The sequence below is a fragment of the Oryza brachyantha genome, chromosome 4, assembly GCF_000231095.2.
Source record: "Oryza brachyantha chromosome 4, ObraRS2, whole genome shotgun sequence".
Taxonomy (NCBI): domain Eukaryota; kingdom Viridiplantae; phylum Streptophyta; class Magnoliopsida; order Poales; family Poaceae; genus Oryza; species Oryza brachyantha.
Window position 1 is genome coordinate 13,930,943 of NC_023166.2, and position 20,448 is coordinate 13,951,390.

The following is a 20,448-nucleotide window of genomic DNA, read 5'->3' on the forward strand; positions in this document are numbered from 1 at the left end:
CTATATACTGACTTTATATATACAAACTATACACATGTATTTTATTAGTATATAATATCATACCTTAGATACATATTTGTAAGATAATATTTTTAATGTAGATTTTTTTCTAGTAGATATATAATATAAATTTGTTTCCCATGTAAATTTTTGATACACAAACTTCATAGTTATAGCGATAAAATTTTATACATACAAACATAAATTTAGATATCGTTGTGCGGGCTAATAGGTGTGCAGGAGTTCGCCCATTTCACCTGCCATTACTAATGCTAATGGCAGGTGATGAACAGTATGGTGACATTGAAATAATTTTATCCATTCGTTTTGACATCTATGGCTATGAATTAATCTACTACAATGCACCACTACGGTACAGGACAATAAATTTATTATTCTTTTATCTACCGTACCATACGTGCATCTGCTACAGTGTGTTACTGATTTCTCTCTATGTTTCACTGTGCTATCCTGCCATTGCTATACAAATCTCCACCCAATCATAGCCTTGCGAATCAACGCTACATCTTCGACAGCACGACCGTCTCCGCCGCGAGCCCCGCCCGCACGGCGGCCGCGAACCTCTCCATGGCGCGTGGCGGCAGGCACATCGGCACGGCGATCGCGCCGCCGCCGGCCGGCATGTGGAACGTGGCCAGCGTCGTCGTGGCCGGCCCGCCGAACAACGGCTTGCCCCACCCTAGGTCCACCTCGTGCAGCCGTGACTTCGTCAGGTCGGTCACCAGGTACGTCCGCGCCGTGGTGAACCGCGGCCGGCCCCGGAGCACCAGCGTGTCGGCCACCGACTGCGCGTACCCGTCGTCCATAGCCCGCGCCCTCGCCGCCGCGACCAGCTCCACGGCACGGGACAGCGTGCCCGAGCAGAGCTCGCCGGCCGTCGTCCGCGCCACGCCGAACGTGAGCGCGTTCCCGTAGAACCCCTCGGGGAGCGGCGGGGTACGACGGCCGCGGACGTTCACGACGAACATGAACCGCACCTCGTCGCCGGGCGCGTACCCTAGCGCGGCGGTGCGGCAGCGCCACGTGAACGCGGAGAGCAGGAGGAACCGCGAGCACGGGGTCCTCAGGCGCGCCGGCGGCGAGAGCTGGTGCCGTAGCGCGGCGATGTCCCCGGGGCCGAAGAGGAACCTGCGGTGCACGAGCTCGTCGCCTGGCCGGAGCCTGTCGTTGCCCACGTCGGACGCCGGCTCGTACTCGGGGTGGTCGAACGCCGGACGAGGCGGGTCGCGCGCGTCGAACAGCTCCCGCGCCCACACCGGTCGGACGCTGGGCACCGCCATGCCTTTCGCGAGCTCGCCGACGGCTTGCAAGAACTGCGTGATCCCCGCTGCGTCGACGAGGTTGTGGCAGATCTGGGTGCCGAACACGAATCCGCCACACTTCAGTCTCGTCACCTTCATGCATGGCACCATGGCGCAAAATCGAGCACACGTCAGGTCGTCATGTACACAAATGGTTCGAAAGCTGACAGCTTTGTTGCATCTTTTGACGTACCTGCACGTAGAGAAGTGGTCGGTTGGTGACGACGGCGGAGTTGCTCTCCGGCAGGGAGAGGAGCTCGCCGGCGCAAGGGATCGGCGGGCACAGCACGTCACCGAACTCCTCCAGCGCGACGTCGGCGTCGGCCTCGACGAACGAGACCCCCTCGCCGGTGCAGTCCACCACGAGTTTCCTCCCGGGCAGCTCCCGGATCCTCCCGGCGATCGGGTAGTAGTGCACGAGCGCCGCTGCCAGCGCGTCGCGGATAACCCTGGCCGGGTCAACGCCGCCGCCGCCGCCGCCGGACCGGTAGAAGTAGATGACGGAGCGGTAGAACCGGAAGCTGTCCTGGTCGTCGATGTCGGAGAGCCGCCTGAGCCCGCGCGGCGTCGGCCCGGCCGGCGCGACGAGCTCCGGGTGGCGCCTGCGCGCCGTGAAATCCACCGTCGTCGACGACGCGGCCATCGCCGGAGCTAGTTTAGCTAGCTCGATCACACGCTCCCGGAAAATGACGCTCGTACGTCTCCTCCTCGTACCACGCGCATGCACCCGGGCCATCGTGCGTATAAATAACAGCGGTCAGCGGGGGAGTCGGCTCGCATGGTGAACAACTTTTACCATATGTTTCAGCCTTTTCTGACCGTGCTAAAGAGCAAACCTGTCACGTTGTCCCAGATAGTTTGGTCGCTGCATGCGCCGTTGAAATGCCGTTCCATCTCAGGTCCAAAATGTGTTGTTTCCGCGTTTGTTCTTAAAGCATCAATATAGCCAACTACTAATTCCAATTCATCTATAGTTAATCTAATAGCCAACTCATGCAATAGTTACCTACAAAACATCAATACATGTCCTACATGTCATACACGTATTTTGTCTTGGAGTACGTATGTAGCTGGCTACAAATTAGTAGCACACATTCCTTCTTTCTCATCTCTTACCTCTTTAAAATATGTTTATAGCCGGCTTGCCTGCTATTATACATGCTCTTAAGATGTGCTATTTTACTGCTTACTGTCGGTAAAAGGAAGGGACAATTTCGTTTTAACCCCTGTTTTAGATTCTAATAATGATCATGATCTTATTTTTTTAGGGTTTTTATTTTTATCATTATTTTTTTAACTGAACCAATAATCTGCCTCTTTTTTGGATGGAGAGACCTAACGGTGTTAACTTGGAGGTTAAAAATACTCTTTTACCTTTTCTCAAGAATTTCATTTTTAACCATGTTTTTTTTGTCATTTGCTTTTTGTCATGTTGTTGTATACATATTGTTGTGATTCACAACGGATGGCAAAAAAGCAAGCGATAAAAAAAAGCTAAAAATGAAATTCCAAAGAAATGGTAAAAGAATACTTTTAATCCTCAAGTTAACACTGTTAGATCTCTCCATCCAAAAAAGAGGTAGACTGTTGGTTCAGTTAAAAAAATAGTGGTAAAAATAAAAAACCTAAAAAAAGCAAAAAATCAGTATTAAAATCTGAAATAGGAAAAATAACAAAATTGAGTTTGCGTCCGTAGGCCATGCGGAATAAAGAACTCACCGCCCTTTCCAAAACCGCAGGTTTTAACCATATATTGGGCGTGTTAGCTGTAACGGACGGTTTTATTTGAATAAAGTTTATCAAAATCTAAAAGCGTTTTAGTGGTGATTTTCACTTTAAATCACACGATGACTGTGGAAAACCAAGTGATTATCCTGATAAAAAAAAACACAACAAAACCGTCCTACCATAGCTTACTTCTATTGGACCATGGCAGCTTTTGGCTAAAACCGCGCATTAAACGTGATTACTACGGAACACCTCACTGAGTTCAATATTTTAAATTCAAAAGTTTGATATATGAATTTATGGTGGATTCATCCGTAACCACACCGTCGTCCTCCTTGAACGATAGTAGTCAGTCCGCTGCATGCGGGCCGTTGAAAGTTCGACTTCTCACTGTCCAAGGTAGTTTCAAACTCTCATTTTTGTTTTTTATAAGCACAAGCGAAATGATTTGTCGATAAATAAAAAAATATTTATGAGTAAAACTTTCATAGGATATGTTCTTAGTGATTTAAAAGCAAATGTTAGAAACTAATCTCCGATAAAAAAGACAAAATCTAATAAATGTGACCGACAAACGCATAATTCTAACAAATACCATCAACAAGTGCGAGTTTCACACAATATTATTATACAAATGAATTTATCTTATAAATAACATCGTTGTTAGAATTTTGTTTGCAGTCCTTCGTTAAGTGCTATAAGACAAGCAATGTATTTAATACCGCGGGATAGGCGGAATCCTAACAACGAAGGTATTTTTTAGACAAGGTCGTTTGTATAATGACATTTTATAGGCTCTTATCAATAATATTTCTTATAATTATGTGTTTATCAATGACACTTCTTAGATTTTATTAAAAAAAATCAAAAAATCAACTACAAATTTGAGTATTAAAACTCAAATTTTACCTTATAAACGTAATATAAGTATAAGTGAAAAGATGAGGGGCTTTCATCTTTGCATGTGCCATTGAAATGTTGTTCTTTCTTGATCCAAACTATTCAATTTATATCCCAGTTGTTTTCCATTGGTATAGGTAAATGGACAACGTGAGCGATAAGAGATCATACTGGACGAAATCTCTTCAAGTGGACATGATCATTAACGGGAGCTATCCTTCTTATCCTCTTTTCATCCCATGTGTAGATATATATATATTCTCTCATCTCTTATTTTTTACACCTCCTCTCCACACACTCTCCATATTCGGTTGGAGAGTCATCGATACTGCGACTGGTGCGGCAGATTTCATGCTGTAGCACGAATAGTGATGAAGATTAGGCATGACAGTGTTGTGAAGCTTGAGTGCAGCGACATGACTCATGCATGACGATGGCCCCCAACCAGTGAGGCATGGGTCAATGCTAAGGGGCGGGGTCACCATATACGTTTGTATCAAAGCACATGAATAGTGGATTCAATGCTGATGAGGTGAAGGAATAGTGGATATGTGGCGGCAAGGTATAGGAGAGTATGTTTATGGAGGGATGAGCACGATAGCAACGATTTGGTAGAGGCATGGCTTAGGAGGTTTTTCTTGCTTGGCTTAAGTTTTCCACTGATACACAGATGGTTTCGTGAATATTCCAATGATACTCTAGTGACATCTTATCGATTGGTATATATATCATGACTAATCTCATAGATATCAGGCCTAGTACCCAGGTATTAGCCAATACTCATGGATACTAGGTACTAGATACCGACAAATACTTATGATACCACTCAATACCCATGGTACCGATACTCAGGTACTAGCTAATACTCATACTAGTTACCAGGTACGGGATTCCAACCGATACCCATGGTACCACGCACTGACCGATACTCATGATACCAACCAATATCCATGGGTATCAAGTACTCCCGTACCTTATGGGATGAAGACAGTACCAAATATTTAGATACCAATGGATATCCATGGCTATTAGGTACCATTCATCAACATCACGTTTTGCCGAGTCTGACGAGTGCGACTATTGCCAACCACTCATCAACATCACGTTTTGCCGAGTTTGACGAGTGTGACTATTGCCAACACCTGCTATTCTCCCTCTCCTTTTCTCCTTAGCTTCACACTCTCCTTGTTGCTACTGTGGGCATGGCTTTGGTGCAACCGCGAGGTCATGAGGAGGAAGTAGGAGGCACGGAATGATAAAAAGCTTCATAAAGTATCCTGCCCTATGACCGAATCATGTATTGTGGTCCTTCTTTTATTGTTATTGGTCAATACCAAATACATTTTGTTTGTTTAGTTTATCCACCTCATTATTGAGACAAATTATTACTTCACGGTTTAAAATTGTCTTTTCTCAAAAAGAAACTTTGTTTTACGTTGCTTAAACTATTTATTTTGAATTATTTGTTAAGTTTATTCTCAAAGTATTTAATCTAGCCATATGATTCAGTAGATAACATATCTCAATAATTCACTTAATTAATAATCTAAACCAAACCAGTACTAGTGAAGAATGCACCAGCACCACGTTGGCGGGTTAGAAATTCCCCGGTCGAAAGCCTGGGCTGGGAGAGTGCATCGGTCAAGACGGCGCCGTCTGGTTAGAACTTCCTCGGCCGGACTGACTCGGGTGTACGTGCACGGTGCATGCGTCGAGATGGCTAGACCATTCAGCGACGCCTTTTGATCCAGCACGGTGTTAGTCAGTCAGTGCCACCAACCCAAATTAACCCCTTTTTCAAAAGCCTGAGTTCCTGGTTCCTGCAGACAGTGGTCACAGTGCGGCTCTAAGAGCAAATTCAATAGTATAACTAATTACTAGCTCTAATTGATCTATAGTCAATCTAATAGCTAATTCATATAATAGTTATCTATCAAACATCAATACATGGTCCCACATATCATACATGCATTTTATCTTGAAACCCATGTGCAGCTGGCTATAAATTAGTAGCTCATTTCTCTTCTCTTTCCCTTCTTATCACTTTAAAATATGCTTAAAGCTAGCTTATAGCCTGCTATTGTACCTGCTCTAAAGGTGATGCTCACGTGTTGGAATTCCTGATTAACGTGTACACAATCAAGTATGATATTATCGGAGGTGGACATAGTTTTGCTGGTCAGTCTACTATAGTGAAACTTAGGGATAATTGTTTAGTTTTTTATGGAAAAGTGAAACGCCATATTAGCACATAAAAAATAATTCGTGAATAAAAATTTTGTATATGTATTCTTAGTGATTAAAAACTAAGAATGAAAAAAAACTCAAAATCAACTCTAAATTAAGTTTGAAAAATTCAAATGTTGACATATAAACATAAACCGAGACGAAAAGATAGAGGGTGCTTTTTTTTTCGCTTACGAGTAACTATTATTATTTTAGTAACAAACCACGTGCTCATCGAGAAGAATGCAACCATGGTAGTTGCATTAATCTCAATATATGATCAGCCCAGCCCACCTTCCATAGGGGCTCGTAGGAATGAGATGTGCGCATGTTCGTACATATAGGTAAGTATGCACTATGTTTCTTTAATTAACAGCAATAGAATTAAACCTATTAACTGTTCACTTCAGTATCCAAGCACGAAGATTTGAGTTCTGGGAACAAATTGATTATCTTTAATAAAAGGTTAATGGAGTGGTAGAGTGCACTCACCATGACCGTTCTTCAATGCTTCGCGCTCATATCGGTACACGGCGGCAACGGTGATGGCCTCGTCCAACTATGGCCTCATCCCGGTGTGTTAACCTTAATCGCTAGTTAGGATTTAAGGCTTTTTTGGTTGGTGCCCTGAGCAACGTACCTGAAAAAACTACGAGCCTAAGTGTAGCCTACGAATTTAACGATATTTGACTGATGAGACAAGGTTGTATAAATGTGGTTGGTTGATGACTTGAGCCTGAGAAAGCATAATACCAAAGAAATACGCGTTATAGATCAGAAAAGGCGTAATATTAGAAAGTACGTATTCGTAACATCTCGTGGCGCAGTACCTAATGACGACGACGAGGACGAACGGTGGCAAAGCTCACATGGAATCATCAAGCTAACTGCAACTACGAGGAACTCTAATAGTTTCGTTGATTTTGGATGGTAACTAGTGTTGATTTGGAAGTGATTAGCATTGATTTGGGAGTGATTAGTGATGGCTTGGTTCTGTCGGACTCAGGCAACAAATTTTGGACGCATGAGCCTAAGGGCATGTTTGGGAGAGTTTCTCCCCGCTGCAGCTTTTCCTAAAGATTATGGAAAATGAACTAAGAATCCAGAAGCTGGAGAAGCTGGGTTTAGGAGCCCTTCCAGATTCTCAGAAGCTGGCTACCAAGCAGCTGTTTCTCAGAATCTAAAGTTCCTTCAAACAGGCTCTAAATTAGGTTGTTAAGAACATTTACAGTGCTTCAATGTGACGTATGGCTCTAGCCCACCATATTAGAGCTGGCTTGCCAAATCATCATGGACCGTACCCTTGCAAAGACGTGCACGCCCTGCAGACGGCACAGATGGCCTTGTCCGATAGAGCCCCAACATGAGTCCAGATAGTAGGAGAAAGGAGAGAAAGCCACCGAAGATGGAGTGGGTAATGATATACGAGATGTTGGTCCGCCATCGTCAAGGTCAATCCATCATCGTCGCTATCGTGCTTTATCCGTCGACGTCGGGTTTGATCCATCACCACTAAGGTTGATCCGCACCATAGGAGCTTGATCCACCACCATGTTGTCGGGGAGAGAGGGGGAAGAGGGGAGGCGACAAGGATAGAGAGGCTGGGAGATTCGGGAGAAGAGAAGTTACTCACTATAAAATATATATATATAAAGGCTAAAATGTAAAAGGAATTGAGCAATAGTTACATTGTAAGACCTAATATCTGCATAGTAGTCTTATTCTACTACCTCCATCATATAATAACTTTATTTTTTAAATTTCTATGTCCAACGTTTGACCATTCATTTTATTTAAAAAAATTATATAAAAACATAAAAAATTAGTCACGCATAAAATATTATTCATGTTTTATCATCTAGTAGCAATAAAAATATTAATAAAAAAATTTAAATAAAATTAAGAGTTAAAAATATTGTATCAAAAACTGAAAAAAAAATATTTTAGAACGAGGTAGTACGTGATATCTCTCGACCGTGTATGCGGTAGCAGGACGGCAACCAAACAACACCCTGTCAGCTCAGGAAGTGTTCAGGCCAGGCGAAATCTACTCAGGGCAGTAACCAAACAGCCCCTAAAACCTAGCTACTCGCCTGCTCATGGTGGAGCGATGAAATTACTGACATCGGAATCAAACTACTCATCAGAAATATGACTATACGTTTTGTCAGAAAACCCACAGAGCTGCTCGGTAGACATGCTCGCTCAATTCTGTACAAAAGGTGCAAAGTTTTTATGAGTTCAGAGTTAACATGATCGTGTACGATGCAAAACATATCAGAAACTGCAGAGCATCAACCGAATGTCTTAACAAAATTTGGGTGGATTGGTAACTCAAGGCAAAACCAACTAGAAGAACCAGGTTGACAACTGAGAATTAACCACATGCAATTCCAACGCAAGTCATACAGAAAAGAAAAGGATGGGGCAAAATGAAACTGAACAAAGTCTCTCAATAAAGCTACACTTTCCTTTCTTTGTACAGTGTAAGCACTAAGAGGTACAAAAAGAAAACACTCAAGAACACTCACCATGCTGACCAAAAAGAGAAAAAGAAAAGGATAAGAAATGCATAATCACACACACAGAAAAAGAGCGGCAGGAGCTCCCTACACAAGGGGGACTTTGTTTATACTATACACATGCACAAACAAATGAAACCCAAAAAATGCACCCCTGCCAAACAGGTATTCATACAGAGCAGAAATAGTAACAGAGCGTTCTGTTCATCAGGTCATTGGTTAGCATTAATTGGAGCCCCAGATCTTGCTTGTGAAATCCGGTTTGCGTAGATAGTTACAAGGCGCAGCTGCGTGCTGTTAAGCCCTTCCAAGTACGGGACAAATGCTTTTCCAAGCATGATGTAGATATCCACCAAGCAGAATACAACAGTCTAGAAATATGAAAATAATACTGTCAGATATGAAATGGGATAATGCATTATAAAATGATTCAGGGTGAAAATGAAAGAACAATGACAGTATATGAGATATTTAGAGGCTTAACCAAATAACCATTCTAGGGCATGCCATGAATTCGAGTAACAACGGAAGCTGCTGGCTGAACTAACTTCAATACCAACAAACGATGCACATCAAAAGGAATAGCACTCTATGTGGATGACAAACTAGAAAAGACGTCATCCCACAATCCTATGTTTATAGTTTAGGATATCAGATGTTCCAAATAACCAGGGGAGCTCAAAGATTATTGTGAAAACAATTCAATGGGCAAGAGTAAGTGATACCGAGTCCTAGACTGCACAGTTGCTAATGGAACTAGTATCATCTCTGGCTAGTAGGCAGAGTGGTTTTAAATGCAGGAACAATAGGAAATAGGAGTATCAAAGTGGCAAGTCTAGGTGAATTGTTGGGATTATATCCCACCAGACTTTTTTTTCTCCAGCTCCTGTTCCACCCACTGCCTGAATGTCCTTAGAAGTTAATCCATTGGAACTTAAACCATGGACCACAATTCCAGCGTAGCTATCTTTATAAGACCCACATGGTTCCAAAGTTTCAGAGAACTAGAAACGGACTAAAAAAATACAGAACTATATCATGACAAGAGCTATGATATTACTGTATTATTACCAACCTTTCGAACATCAGGGCTTTGGTTACTAAAAGCATCAAACAGGGCTGGCAGAAATGTGGGCAACTGATTCATCAATTCCTCCTCGGAAAGTCGTCCAACAAGCTGCAAGATTATCCAAAGACCACTAGCAGTCAACAACAGTTGCTTAAAATGTGATAGTTTACCTGTTTATAATCAGTCAGAGACACAATGCATAGCGGTGTGCAGTTAAAAACAGATCACACAATTCATTTAATTCAAATATATTCAAATACATCTGATTCCTGATATTTTTCTATGCAGGGCATAAATTTCCAAACACTCAACATAAGGCCATATATACTCAAACAACAGGTTGAAGAATTCAAGAAAGGGGCATCTACAATCAACTAAACCTTAATGTTGAACACTAAAGAAGTCAATCAGCTTAACATCAATGGTGACCGCTTACCAGAGTACCCCAAAAATATCATAATATAGTCATGGAACTGGAAAGAAAAAATACTTGAACAAGTGATTAGGAAATCTAACCAAAAGAAGTGTAATACATTGGTTTTGGAGGGGCAAAATAACTGGTAGGAGAACTCAAAGAGTATTTATAATATCAATTCATGCTATTTGTATAAGATCATCAGAATATGAAAAGAAAACATATGAAATTCACAAAAGAACCATGCCACCATGAAATTTATGTTATATTGTTGTTATGCACCATTTAAACTTGAGTGGGAAATGCTCAAAACAGTAAACAGGGAAAAAAAACTCTATGTGAGATACCTTTGTCAAGGAGTTGATACACACAACAAGTGTCTTTTCATCCTCACTGACTAATAGAGGCACCACAACCTGTCGGGGAAACAAAAACCAAGACGATTAAGATAAAGTCAATTACACTTGGTAGAAAAGGAAATAGCAGAGGTACACAAGACATAAAAGAAATAGCTTGTACATACCGCAAGACATCTGAAAGGATCATATTTGGCTAACAGAACATTTAAGCACTGGTTTGCCTCATTTGAAATCTGCAACGCCACAAAGAATATTAACACAGAAAGGACTCCAAGAGAACAGCTCTATAATAATATGGAAAACAATGGCATGCATACCTTTCCCACCGTGTCTTTGGTAACATGCAGAAGTTTCTCTAGAACAATTTCGGTAGATTCTTCCATAGCCCCTCTCTGATAGCAATAATCATCAGTTATCAGCAATAACAATCAACTAACTTAATCTGTTCATGAACACAAATTGTGGACATACCTGATTGTTGAGCATCTCAGCAACTAAAGACAGAGCAAGTTCCCTAGAAGATGAATCAGAATCATCCAGCACCTCAAGCACAGCCGTTAAGATTTGATTGAAATACTGTTGTACAGTTGAAGGATGTAATTAGAATGCAATGGTATTGAAAATTTTCAGATCATTATCCAAAGTTCATCTAGCAATACAAGGAAGAAAGCTTGAATGTCTCCAAGCTATAACATGGGTTTCTTTCTTCTATTATGGGAAAATTTGCTTATTTTGGCACAAGACCAAACATCGTTGGCAAAAATTAGATCCAAGTGCTGGACAGGCTTGTAGGACAGAACCAGACAAACTGATAGAAGTGCAAGTTTGGCCATAATAAAACAAATATGGTCACCTAAAAGAGCTCTTTAGTTTTACAATCAAACATTGCCTTTGGAGGTCCAAACTACTTTTAAAAAGATGAAAGAAAGGGAAAAAAACATGAATTATAACAAATGTTGTCCAGGGCAGACAAAGCCAAGAAAAGGGCAAGAAAGTCAAGTGATTAACATGAGAAAGATTTCATTAAAAAAAACATCAGGTTATACCTTTGCCCAAATGGAGATGTCATTATCAACAGAAGCTTTAACTAACTGCTGTAATGCTTCCCGTTTTTCCCGACTTGAAACTTCAGTACCATTGGTTATCTAAAAAAGTAAGAAACAAATTAGTACTTGATACATACTTTAGGGAAGAAGACAAAAGTGACATAACCACAAGGTAGTGAAAGGAATTTTTGTGGGTACCTGATGAAGAAGTTGTGGTATGCTCAGCCCGTTGTCAGCATGTAGGGTAGTCTTTATAGAATTAAGAGTCACAGCAATATCTCCCTCTTGAACATTTTCTTCAACAGTAGAACCAACAGCATTATGCCCGTCAGAAGGAAGACGATGGTTGAAATCTAAGCGGGAAGTACTGACAGCAGTTTCATCATCTAAGGGTGCATCAGTTTTGCCAGGATAGTTTGGCCAAGAACGAGAAACTTCAATGAGTGAGTGAGCATTGTTCTTTGATTCCCTACTTTTAGTTAAAAGAACTTCATTTCCAGTGTCCAGTTCTAAGCCTTGATTAGTATGTTCTACACTCATATCAGAAGTAGTTCTTGCCATAGGGGCATTATGCAGTGTTGACTCTTGCACTGAATTCACCCTTTTACCACCTTCAGCATCAAGGGAACTGGACGAATACCGCCCAAATGGATAGCTCTTCTTTGAGGTCAGTGTGTAACCATCTTCCGAACAAGTTCCATAATCAGTTTGATCATAAGATTTGGGACGGGGGCGATCTTTCTTGCTCTGTAAGTAGTTCACCAAATCAACTTCAATGCGAGGTGTGTATTGCTTCAGTGCACGCCTCAAAATGTTTTGCTCCTCCACAGATAAACTTAGGATAAAATTTAGCACTGCCGTTGAATCAAAGTGAGAATAAACAGATATGATACCAGAAATGGATGCCTCCTTCAATTTTGCATTCTTTTCATGAACTAAAGGTGCCAATTTTGAAAGCCACAGTTTAAGGAAGCCACTGTTACAATAGCCTTCAGAATCTACAGTGTACTTGCTGAACGATTTATTTGCAAACTCAAGAACAGCCAACTTTGCCTTTGGGGACCTCTGTTCATCTAGCGAGCGCACTAGGGCAGGTAGCAACATATCAATTGCATATGTTCGTCCAACAATGTCCAAGGTTGACGAACATGGTTTTTTTACCAGTTCTTTTGGATCAATAAGCCGAGAAAAGACATATGGCAGAATTCTTTCTACGTAACTCTCAAATGGCTTCTTGCAAGCTGGAATAAGCTCTGCAAGTGTAGAGAAGACTGCTTGTGCAACCTTATGATGAGGGTCATCTAAATGACGAAAAAACAGCTTCATGACCTTTTCAAAATTTTGTGTAATTTCTTGAATACCTCTCTGGCCTTGTTGCAGAAGATTCCGAATAAATTCAAAAGCTGAAACTCTCACTGCCCAGTCCGAACTAGGGCTGAGACCCTCAGAAAGGGCATCATTCAGTGAAGCCAGTGCATCCGTATAACCAGCCACCTCGCCTGACTGTACTTGGTTATCATCAAAGCTGTGTCTGCTGCTGGCAGAAGCCCTTGACATTGCTTGCTTCCTAAGAAGAGGTCTCTGGAAATTCGGGACATGATTATTATGTGAATCTCTGTGAATGGCATCTCTGAAGGGCATATCAACATAGTTTTGCATTTGAGGAAATCGTCTAGTTGACCGGATATCGCTACTCTCATCCAAGCGGCCTCCATCCTGTGGCCTCTCCAAAGACCTTCTTGGATAATGCAGTGATAAGTTTGACATGGACTCAGATGATATATTACCCAGATATGGTGATCTTGACCGCTCCCTCGTCTCCAACTGGGTTGTCATTGACTCCAAAAGGCGGGAGCCTCCATTTCGTGCACTAGCAGTTGTGGTGCTAGGAACAGATGAGTCCAACAGTGCTGAATTCTGCAAGGATAGATGATTTGAAGCTGTTGCTGCAAGTGGAACAGGAGGATCACGAGATGATGGAGGATCAACCCCTGCACTAGGATTAAAATGAAATAAGAAACTAATTTTCCCTATCATATAAAAACATAAGACAGTATTGTCAATCAATCACCAGGAAATAGATGAGAAAAGGCTATTTCTACCACTTAACAGTAATTGACAACTAAGCAGTTAGAAGAATACCAAGATCCAAGCTAGTTGAGAGCGTAGCTGAGATATTTTGCCTATCTGACATGCTTACACCTTTCAGCAAACTTTCAATGGCAGAAACCTTTTCTTTGCTTGAGTTAAGCACACTCTCTAGGCTTCTTTCAGAACTTCTTCCAACAGTCTTTGACTGTGATAAACGAAGAGTATTTGATGAAAATGATGAATCTGAAGAAATAGCAGCAGTTTTGTCCATAGCAACAATAGCTGAAGTGCCATATCCAAGTGCACTTGTACCACTTGAATGTGATAAGGCACGAGAAGGCTGCGCAACCCTCTCACGAAGAGAGGGTGATGCATACCGCTTGTGCACACCACCATCTTCATCGTTTATTGTCTGCATCATTTGTAGTTATGCATTTACATGTGAGGATGTGCTTATTTGTAGAGAGGTTGTAATAGGGGGGGAGACACAAAAGATAAGCAGAATGACATACCCTCTGTATAGCGGGATCAAAAGACATAAACAGCCGACGCGAACGTTCAGGCCATGTCTTTGAAAACAGTCTATAACAACTTCTTGCAGTTGCACGGACCTAGAATTGTAAAAAGGACAACATAAAAACAATCATGATGAGTATTGCACGAAGAAAAATAATCTTCATAAAAACTAATGATCCCTGATTAAAAGTAGCATAGCGGTAGAACCGTTCCATCACTCCTTAATCAATATCCTGGTACAATAGCATTTATCAAAGATATAAATATTGATTAAGAACATGGGCCTGAAAGGCTGCTACTTGCTATATAACCTACAATATTCATCCTGGCTTCGTTTGTTTCTCAACTCAAGGGTAACACAGCCAATCTAATTTGTCATGATGGTCATATCATAAGAGTAAACACCACAACTAATGTATTTAACAGATTCCTGAGGATCAGGTTGCTGTTTTTCTTTCAAATTTAAAGTTATGAACAGAAAATAACATGAATTCCTTATACAAGAGAAATTATCATATGCACAGTTGAAAGACAACACAGACTAGCTGCTATACGAAGATTTTTTTCTCTCATTATTTGTGTGCAGCAGTATTAAAAATGGAACATTTTTTTTCAGTAGCAGCTTTGGTCCTAAACAAAGATAAAATATGTGAGCCATGGTACACCGTACACATTCAGTAAACAGATGCTACCTCACTCATTGCATCTGCTACACAGCACTTTATTAGATCTTCATATAAATCAGCTGATCGTTGTATCTCCAGGGCATCAGCCCAATACTCCAATACTAGAAGCGCATACTCGCAACACCTAGTACAGTAGATAGTAAGTTTCAAGGGTTCAGCACATTATATTATATACATGGAAAACTGGAAGATAACATGCACCCACACATACCTAGCACGGAGGACAGCACTTCGGTCATTTTTTGCTGTGTCAACTATGCGAGGAAGGATTCGTGCAACCTTGCAGTTCCGTAGAATCTGCAATATATCTAATGTCAGCAAAGAGACAAAGTGAACAGTAGCAACACAAATATATATTCAAATAAATAACTCACAGTTTTTATGCATGTATCAGCTGATTCAGCGATGACAAGCACCGTTATGACAACAAGCTTGAAAAGCATCTGAAAAATTCAGAAATATGTTAGTTTTATTGAAACAATATAAGGAATAATAGAGAACTTGTCCATATGTACCGGTATAAATAGTTCAGCACATGGCTCGAAATCACCAAGGAGTTCTTTTGATAATACATTAAGTAGATGGCATGCCTGGGAATAAAAAGAAGACGATCAGGAAGGTTTCACCATAAGTAAATACATCCTCTGAAATATTCAGCTCATTTTGGACAACTAGCACACGCCCGCGCGTTGAAACGGGATTTAATTTTAAAAAAAATATCATAACATGTTATTAACATTATTTTTTGTATGTGTCATATTTTAGTTGCATATATTTGTTATTGACATATGAGTCTATTAATCTCACGGTTCTTTTCTTCTCATAATAAATAGAGTTAGTGGAAACTGTTAATATAAGGAATCCATCATTTTTTTTAAAAAAAAAATAGAGTATAGATTAAAAAAACAAGGAGTTGGTGGTGGTGGTGCCACCACCACTAGCAATGTTTATAGTAGTATAGAAGTATAGATATAGATAGCAGGGGAGACGCACGGTTGGAAATAATCAATACTGTACTTACAAAAGGAGGAATTAATGGGTAAACAACGTACCTGTTTTACAATGCTAGACCGTCGATCAGACAGCTGAGTTGATAGAGGTGGGACCAGCTGCTTCAACAGCATAAGAAATGATGGATAATCGATAGCACCTGACAGACAAAAATAAAAACATTTTAAACATCATCCAGGATCATATTAGCAATTAATAAGTTATTTGTTCCTAATGGATGACAGTTTTGATGTCAATTATGAAGGTTAGAGACTTAGAGATAGAATTTTCAGTTATGTCATCAAGGGGTTTTCAAGCCCATAGATCTTTTGTTGTACCAATATCACTAAACAGAAGGATGCTAATTTATTGAAGGATATTGCAGTAGTTTCCTAAAGACAAAATTTCCATTTACTTCATTCCACTAAAAATTACAAGAGTGTGAAATCAATTAAGGCTGATGCATAGTTATAACCAAATATAGGGACAATGACAGAACTTTTCCATCTTGGGAATCCTAGCAATGAATTATCCTCTCTGGATACATGAAAACTTTCTACGTTGTACAGTCATTGCATACTACAAAGTCTCTGCACACAGGTAATCATTAACAAGCATAATTGCACAGAACATTATCAAGGAAAGTAGCATATAGGTGCAGAACATCAACCTCCATACACCAGAGCTTCAATCCTTTGCATGGCAGCGATTCGTAGAGACCAATCCTTTTCTGGAACAAGGGTAGCTGCAATCTTCTCAAACTCCCGAAGTAACTCTTTCTCCGAGTGAACTCTTACTGGTTCCACTGGTTTTTCTGTTATATCCGTATCCCCTGCAAATGAAAAAAAAAAGTACAGTACAAGGAAAAAACATGGTATATGTATCAGAGTCACAGGTGGAAAATACTCCCTCCATCCAAGAATACAAGGGCATGGGGGGCATGAATCTGGACAAGTGCTTGTAGAGATTCATACACCCACACCCCACACCCACCCACTCCTTATATTTTTGTTGTCAATCATTAACCATTATCTGGAGCATCAATCATAATTTAGATCCAAATTACGACTTGTTGTCAGAGAACCATTAACTTCTCAGTTGGCACTAGTTTACTGTGGTACATCGCACTTAACAGAAGTTTCAGGGAAGAAAGCTCAACCATATGTCTCCATATTAAATATAAAATAAAAGTAGTGTTAAACTAATAAAAGTATGTAAGAGTATTTGGACTGACCAAAAGCATATGCACCCCACCATATGAAAGGGGTTTTCAAAGTGCATGTAATAAGCATGTATCACTTTGGTTTGTGCTATACTAGATTCCAAATTACCTATGGCTGATAAACATATAGCATTAGTAGCTCCACTAGATTCCAAATTTGAGGGTGTGCTTTGTCCTATGAAAGCTAGTTCAGCACAGTGGTCCATGTAGATTCTTGTCTAAACAAATATTTAACATTACTGTATTGCCAGATCTTACCAGTGTATCAGAAAAAAGTTCATATCTTATCAAATAAGTCCTGAAAGTTAAAATTCTATTCAATCAAATTAATGAATTATATTTCAATATCACTACATGCAACATAAATGTAACTCAACAACTGGAATTTTATTTTGCTCGCAAAGTTCAGAAGTGCCACTTGAGAGTATAAAGTTGGCAACAGAGGTATGCTTTGTGTAGCTTCTTCATGGCTGACTGCAATTTAGGATCATAACACGGTAAAAACATTTATAGCATCTCGAAGGTCCATCGAGATACAGTGAGAGAAGGAAGGGCGTCTTAACCTAGATTTGTTCCAACAAATTGCAGCCTGAACCAGTAACGTGCTAGATTGCCCCTATTGGAATGAAATACATCTAATTGTCCATGTAAATTTCACTGGAACGTATAATTTACCTCCAAATAGTGTACTTTCCCTCGGGGTGCTTTTTATCCTTGGGCTGCCTCTTTTTGGATTAGCAGTGACAGATCTAGATTCGACAGCCTTATATTGCACAGTAGTACCATCAGATGTGGGAACCTTTGGTTCTATTTTTTCCAATCTTGAATTTATCTCTCTTAACTGCAGGCATCAGACAATACATATTAAGGATAATCTAAACCTACATCTGGCATTCCTTCAAAAACATGGGCTCATAAGAACTCAGCCAACTATAGTAGTGCTACTACAAGCCTCCTACTCCAAAATTATCAAATATATAACAGTTGTAGTACATCTATCATAATAAAAGGTGCCGCATAAATTGTTAAAGTGCTAATGAAACGAGCGGAAACATATGAACTGTGTGTTTGCATAACAAGATAGTTCTGGGGTTTTTGAGCATATAATGAGTAAGATATTTGGTACAAATAACTAGATGACCAAACATATTACCATGTACGGAGGCAGGTTATGGCGCTGCAACTCTTCATGAAACTGAGATCCCATATGCCTGTACATCTCCTGCATTTACACTCAGAGAATGAAACCGAAAGTAGTGGAAAAAATATGAAAAGCATTAGCTGAAAGAAGTGTATATGGTTTGAAGTCAGCTTACCTCAATACAATATATAGCAGCATCTCGAACACTTTGATTCGAATCATTCATCAAATTCAAGACCTGTAAACCAAAAAAATATAGGCACGTCTATCCATTAAAACAAATAAAGTGGGGCCTATTCACGGAAGAAAATTACCAAATGATGCCTAGACTTACAGGTGAAAGAAGAACTCGTTGCAAGGGGAGCTCAGTTGAAGCAAAAAGCCCAACCGCAGTTGCCACTGTCCGTACAAACTCTTCCCGGACCCTCCAACTCTTGTGAGACCATGCAAAACTTCCAGCTCTTTCAACAATTATTGTCGGTGAAGAAACCTGAGATACAGGTAGAATTAGAAAATGAAGCAAAATGTTAGGATGGGTACTAGAATGAACGTACACAAGTTAAAAAACCGTCTATAAATGGTATGCTAGCATTATTATCAACATGGACAAGTAAAAGAGATAAGTTATACATTGTAATACTGAACATTATATATAACAACACAAATGCACAAAAGGAAAATATTTGAATGTGAACCAGTAACTTAAATAACTATCAAAACATCTAGTCTGAAAAAGGTCAAACCAATACATGCATGAAAGTATTGTGCTTGGCAGGATTCTGGAGGAACTGAATTAAATCCTGTAAAATTCCCGTGTTCCGAAGGAGCCCTTAAAGTTCACTTCTATCCCACATTTTAACATAAATATGAAAACATTTGCTCACTGGAAATTAAATTTAGTTTGTCAATCAATTTGATATTACACCTATCGATTTATTATGAAGTGGCGGACAATTTCAGATTTCTAATTTCAGTTCAGTTGTGCATGTGCAGCTCAGCATCCCCTGAGAAGGAATCGGACTACTTCAAGCCTTCAAGGCAAGCCCACGAAGTGTCAAATATGCTCCTTATCTAACACTATCTCGCATTTGCGGCTACACCCAATTTCCAAACAGAACAAAAACAACCAATGAGATTACAAATAACAGGAGCGGACCTCCATGAGGGTGATGAGGAGCTGCCGGGCGGCCTCCCGGACGGGCTGCTTCCCGTCCCCGAGCCGCTCGACGGCGGCGGGGACGAGCGCGTTCAGGTGGATCTTAAAGTGGTCCCCGGCGACGACGGCGGCGGCGGAGAGCGCCTGCAGGCCGCCCTGCGCGACCCGGAAGTTGGCGTCCCGTATCAGATCCATGCAGGTGTCCACCAGCGCCGTGACCTCCGCCGCCATCAGCCCGCGCCGCGCCGCCGCGTCCAGCGCCTCGTGCAGCCGCTCCACCCCGGCCAGCCGCTCCTTGGTGTCCTTGGCGCGCGCCGCCTCCAGCGCCGCCTCCATTTCACCCCCCGCCCACCTTCTCCAACTGCAGCAGCAGCAGCGCGCGTGCGACCCCCTAGGGTTTCCAGGCCGGAAGGCGTGCGGCGAGGCGAATGCGGGGAGGGGAGGGGAGGGGAGGGGAGTGGCCGGATCTGAGGAGGGCGAGCCGAGGCGGAGTGTGTGAGCGCACAGCGACACGAATGCCAGGGTGGTTGGGGGCTTTGTTGCACTTGCACCCCTGGTTTTTCGTAAGCCTTCCACTTTCACGCCCCCTCCGGTTTCGCGACGGGCCGGACTCGCTGACCAGTGGGCCCCGCCGCGAACTTGCCTCAAATATGGGCAGCAGATACGAATTTCGGCCATATTTTTAGGCAGCCGATGGATCTTTTTTACCCTCTGTTTGAAGTCTAGTTCTTTGCCTCTTTTGCTATGGCTAAATTTTTTGTCCCATCATCGTACATGAGTACATGCTTAGTACTGGTACTGTCTGAACTTGCCCTTCTCTAATCTCTACTAGTAGCATACAAAACATGACAGAGTGTCGCGATCAAACAGTGCCGAAGATCATTCGTACCGTGACGAACGATGGTGCCTCGTTGCCAATCTCCTGGCTTGGTTTAATCTACCGCTATACCAATCACCTAACGTGAATGCTTGCCTGCTTCGGTTGAATCCAACGGGAACAGGGGAGTACGTACAGTATCACCGTTCACCAAACAAGTTCGAAAAATCCAGCCTGCGGAC

General features: G+C 41.5%; 2 protein-coding genes across 2 annotated transcripts; both read right to left on the minus strand.

Moving 5' to 3' along the window:
• Positions 1-293: 293 nt before the first annotated feature.
• LOC102703774 (benzyl alcohol O-benzoyltransferase-like) lies at positions 294-1,965 on the minus strand. The gene is made up of 2 exons (XM_006653522.2): positions 1,516-1,965; positions 294-1,415 (listed from the first exon to the last, which is right to left on the minus strand). Exons 1-2 carry the CDS (start codon positions 1,963-1,965, stop codon positions 522-524), a joined length of 1,344 nt encoding a protein of 447 aa, XP_006653585.2. The 3' UTR covers positions 294-521.
• Positions 1,966-8,539: 6,574 nt separating this feature from the next.
• On the minus strand, positions 8,540-19,903 carry LOC102699677 (CLIP-associated protein-like). The gene is made up of 21 exons (XM_015836613.2): positions 19,390-19,903; positions 18,568-18,723; positions 18,409-18,471; positions 18,246-18,314; positions 17,768-17,933; positions 16,541-16,702; positions 15,933-16,030; positions 15,396-15,470; positions 15,255-15,323; positions 15,092-15,177; positions 14,887-15,004; positions 14,191-14,289; positions 13,730-14,090; positions 11,786-13,578; positions 11,588-11,686; positions 11,013-11,117; positions 10,859-10,933; positions 10,706-10,774; positions 10,530-10,598; positions 9,774-9,875; positions 8,540-9,069 (listed from the first exon to the last, which is right to left on the minus strand). The coding sequence occupies exons 1-21, from the start codon at positions 19,723-19,725 to the stop codon at positions 8,911-8,913; spliced, it is 4,329 nt and encodes a 1,442-aa protein (XP_015692099.2). The 5' UTR covers positions 19,726-19,903; the 3' UTR covers positions 8,540-8,910.
• Positions 19,904-20,448: the final 545 nt, after the last annotated feature.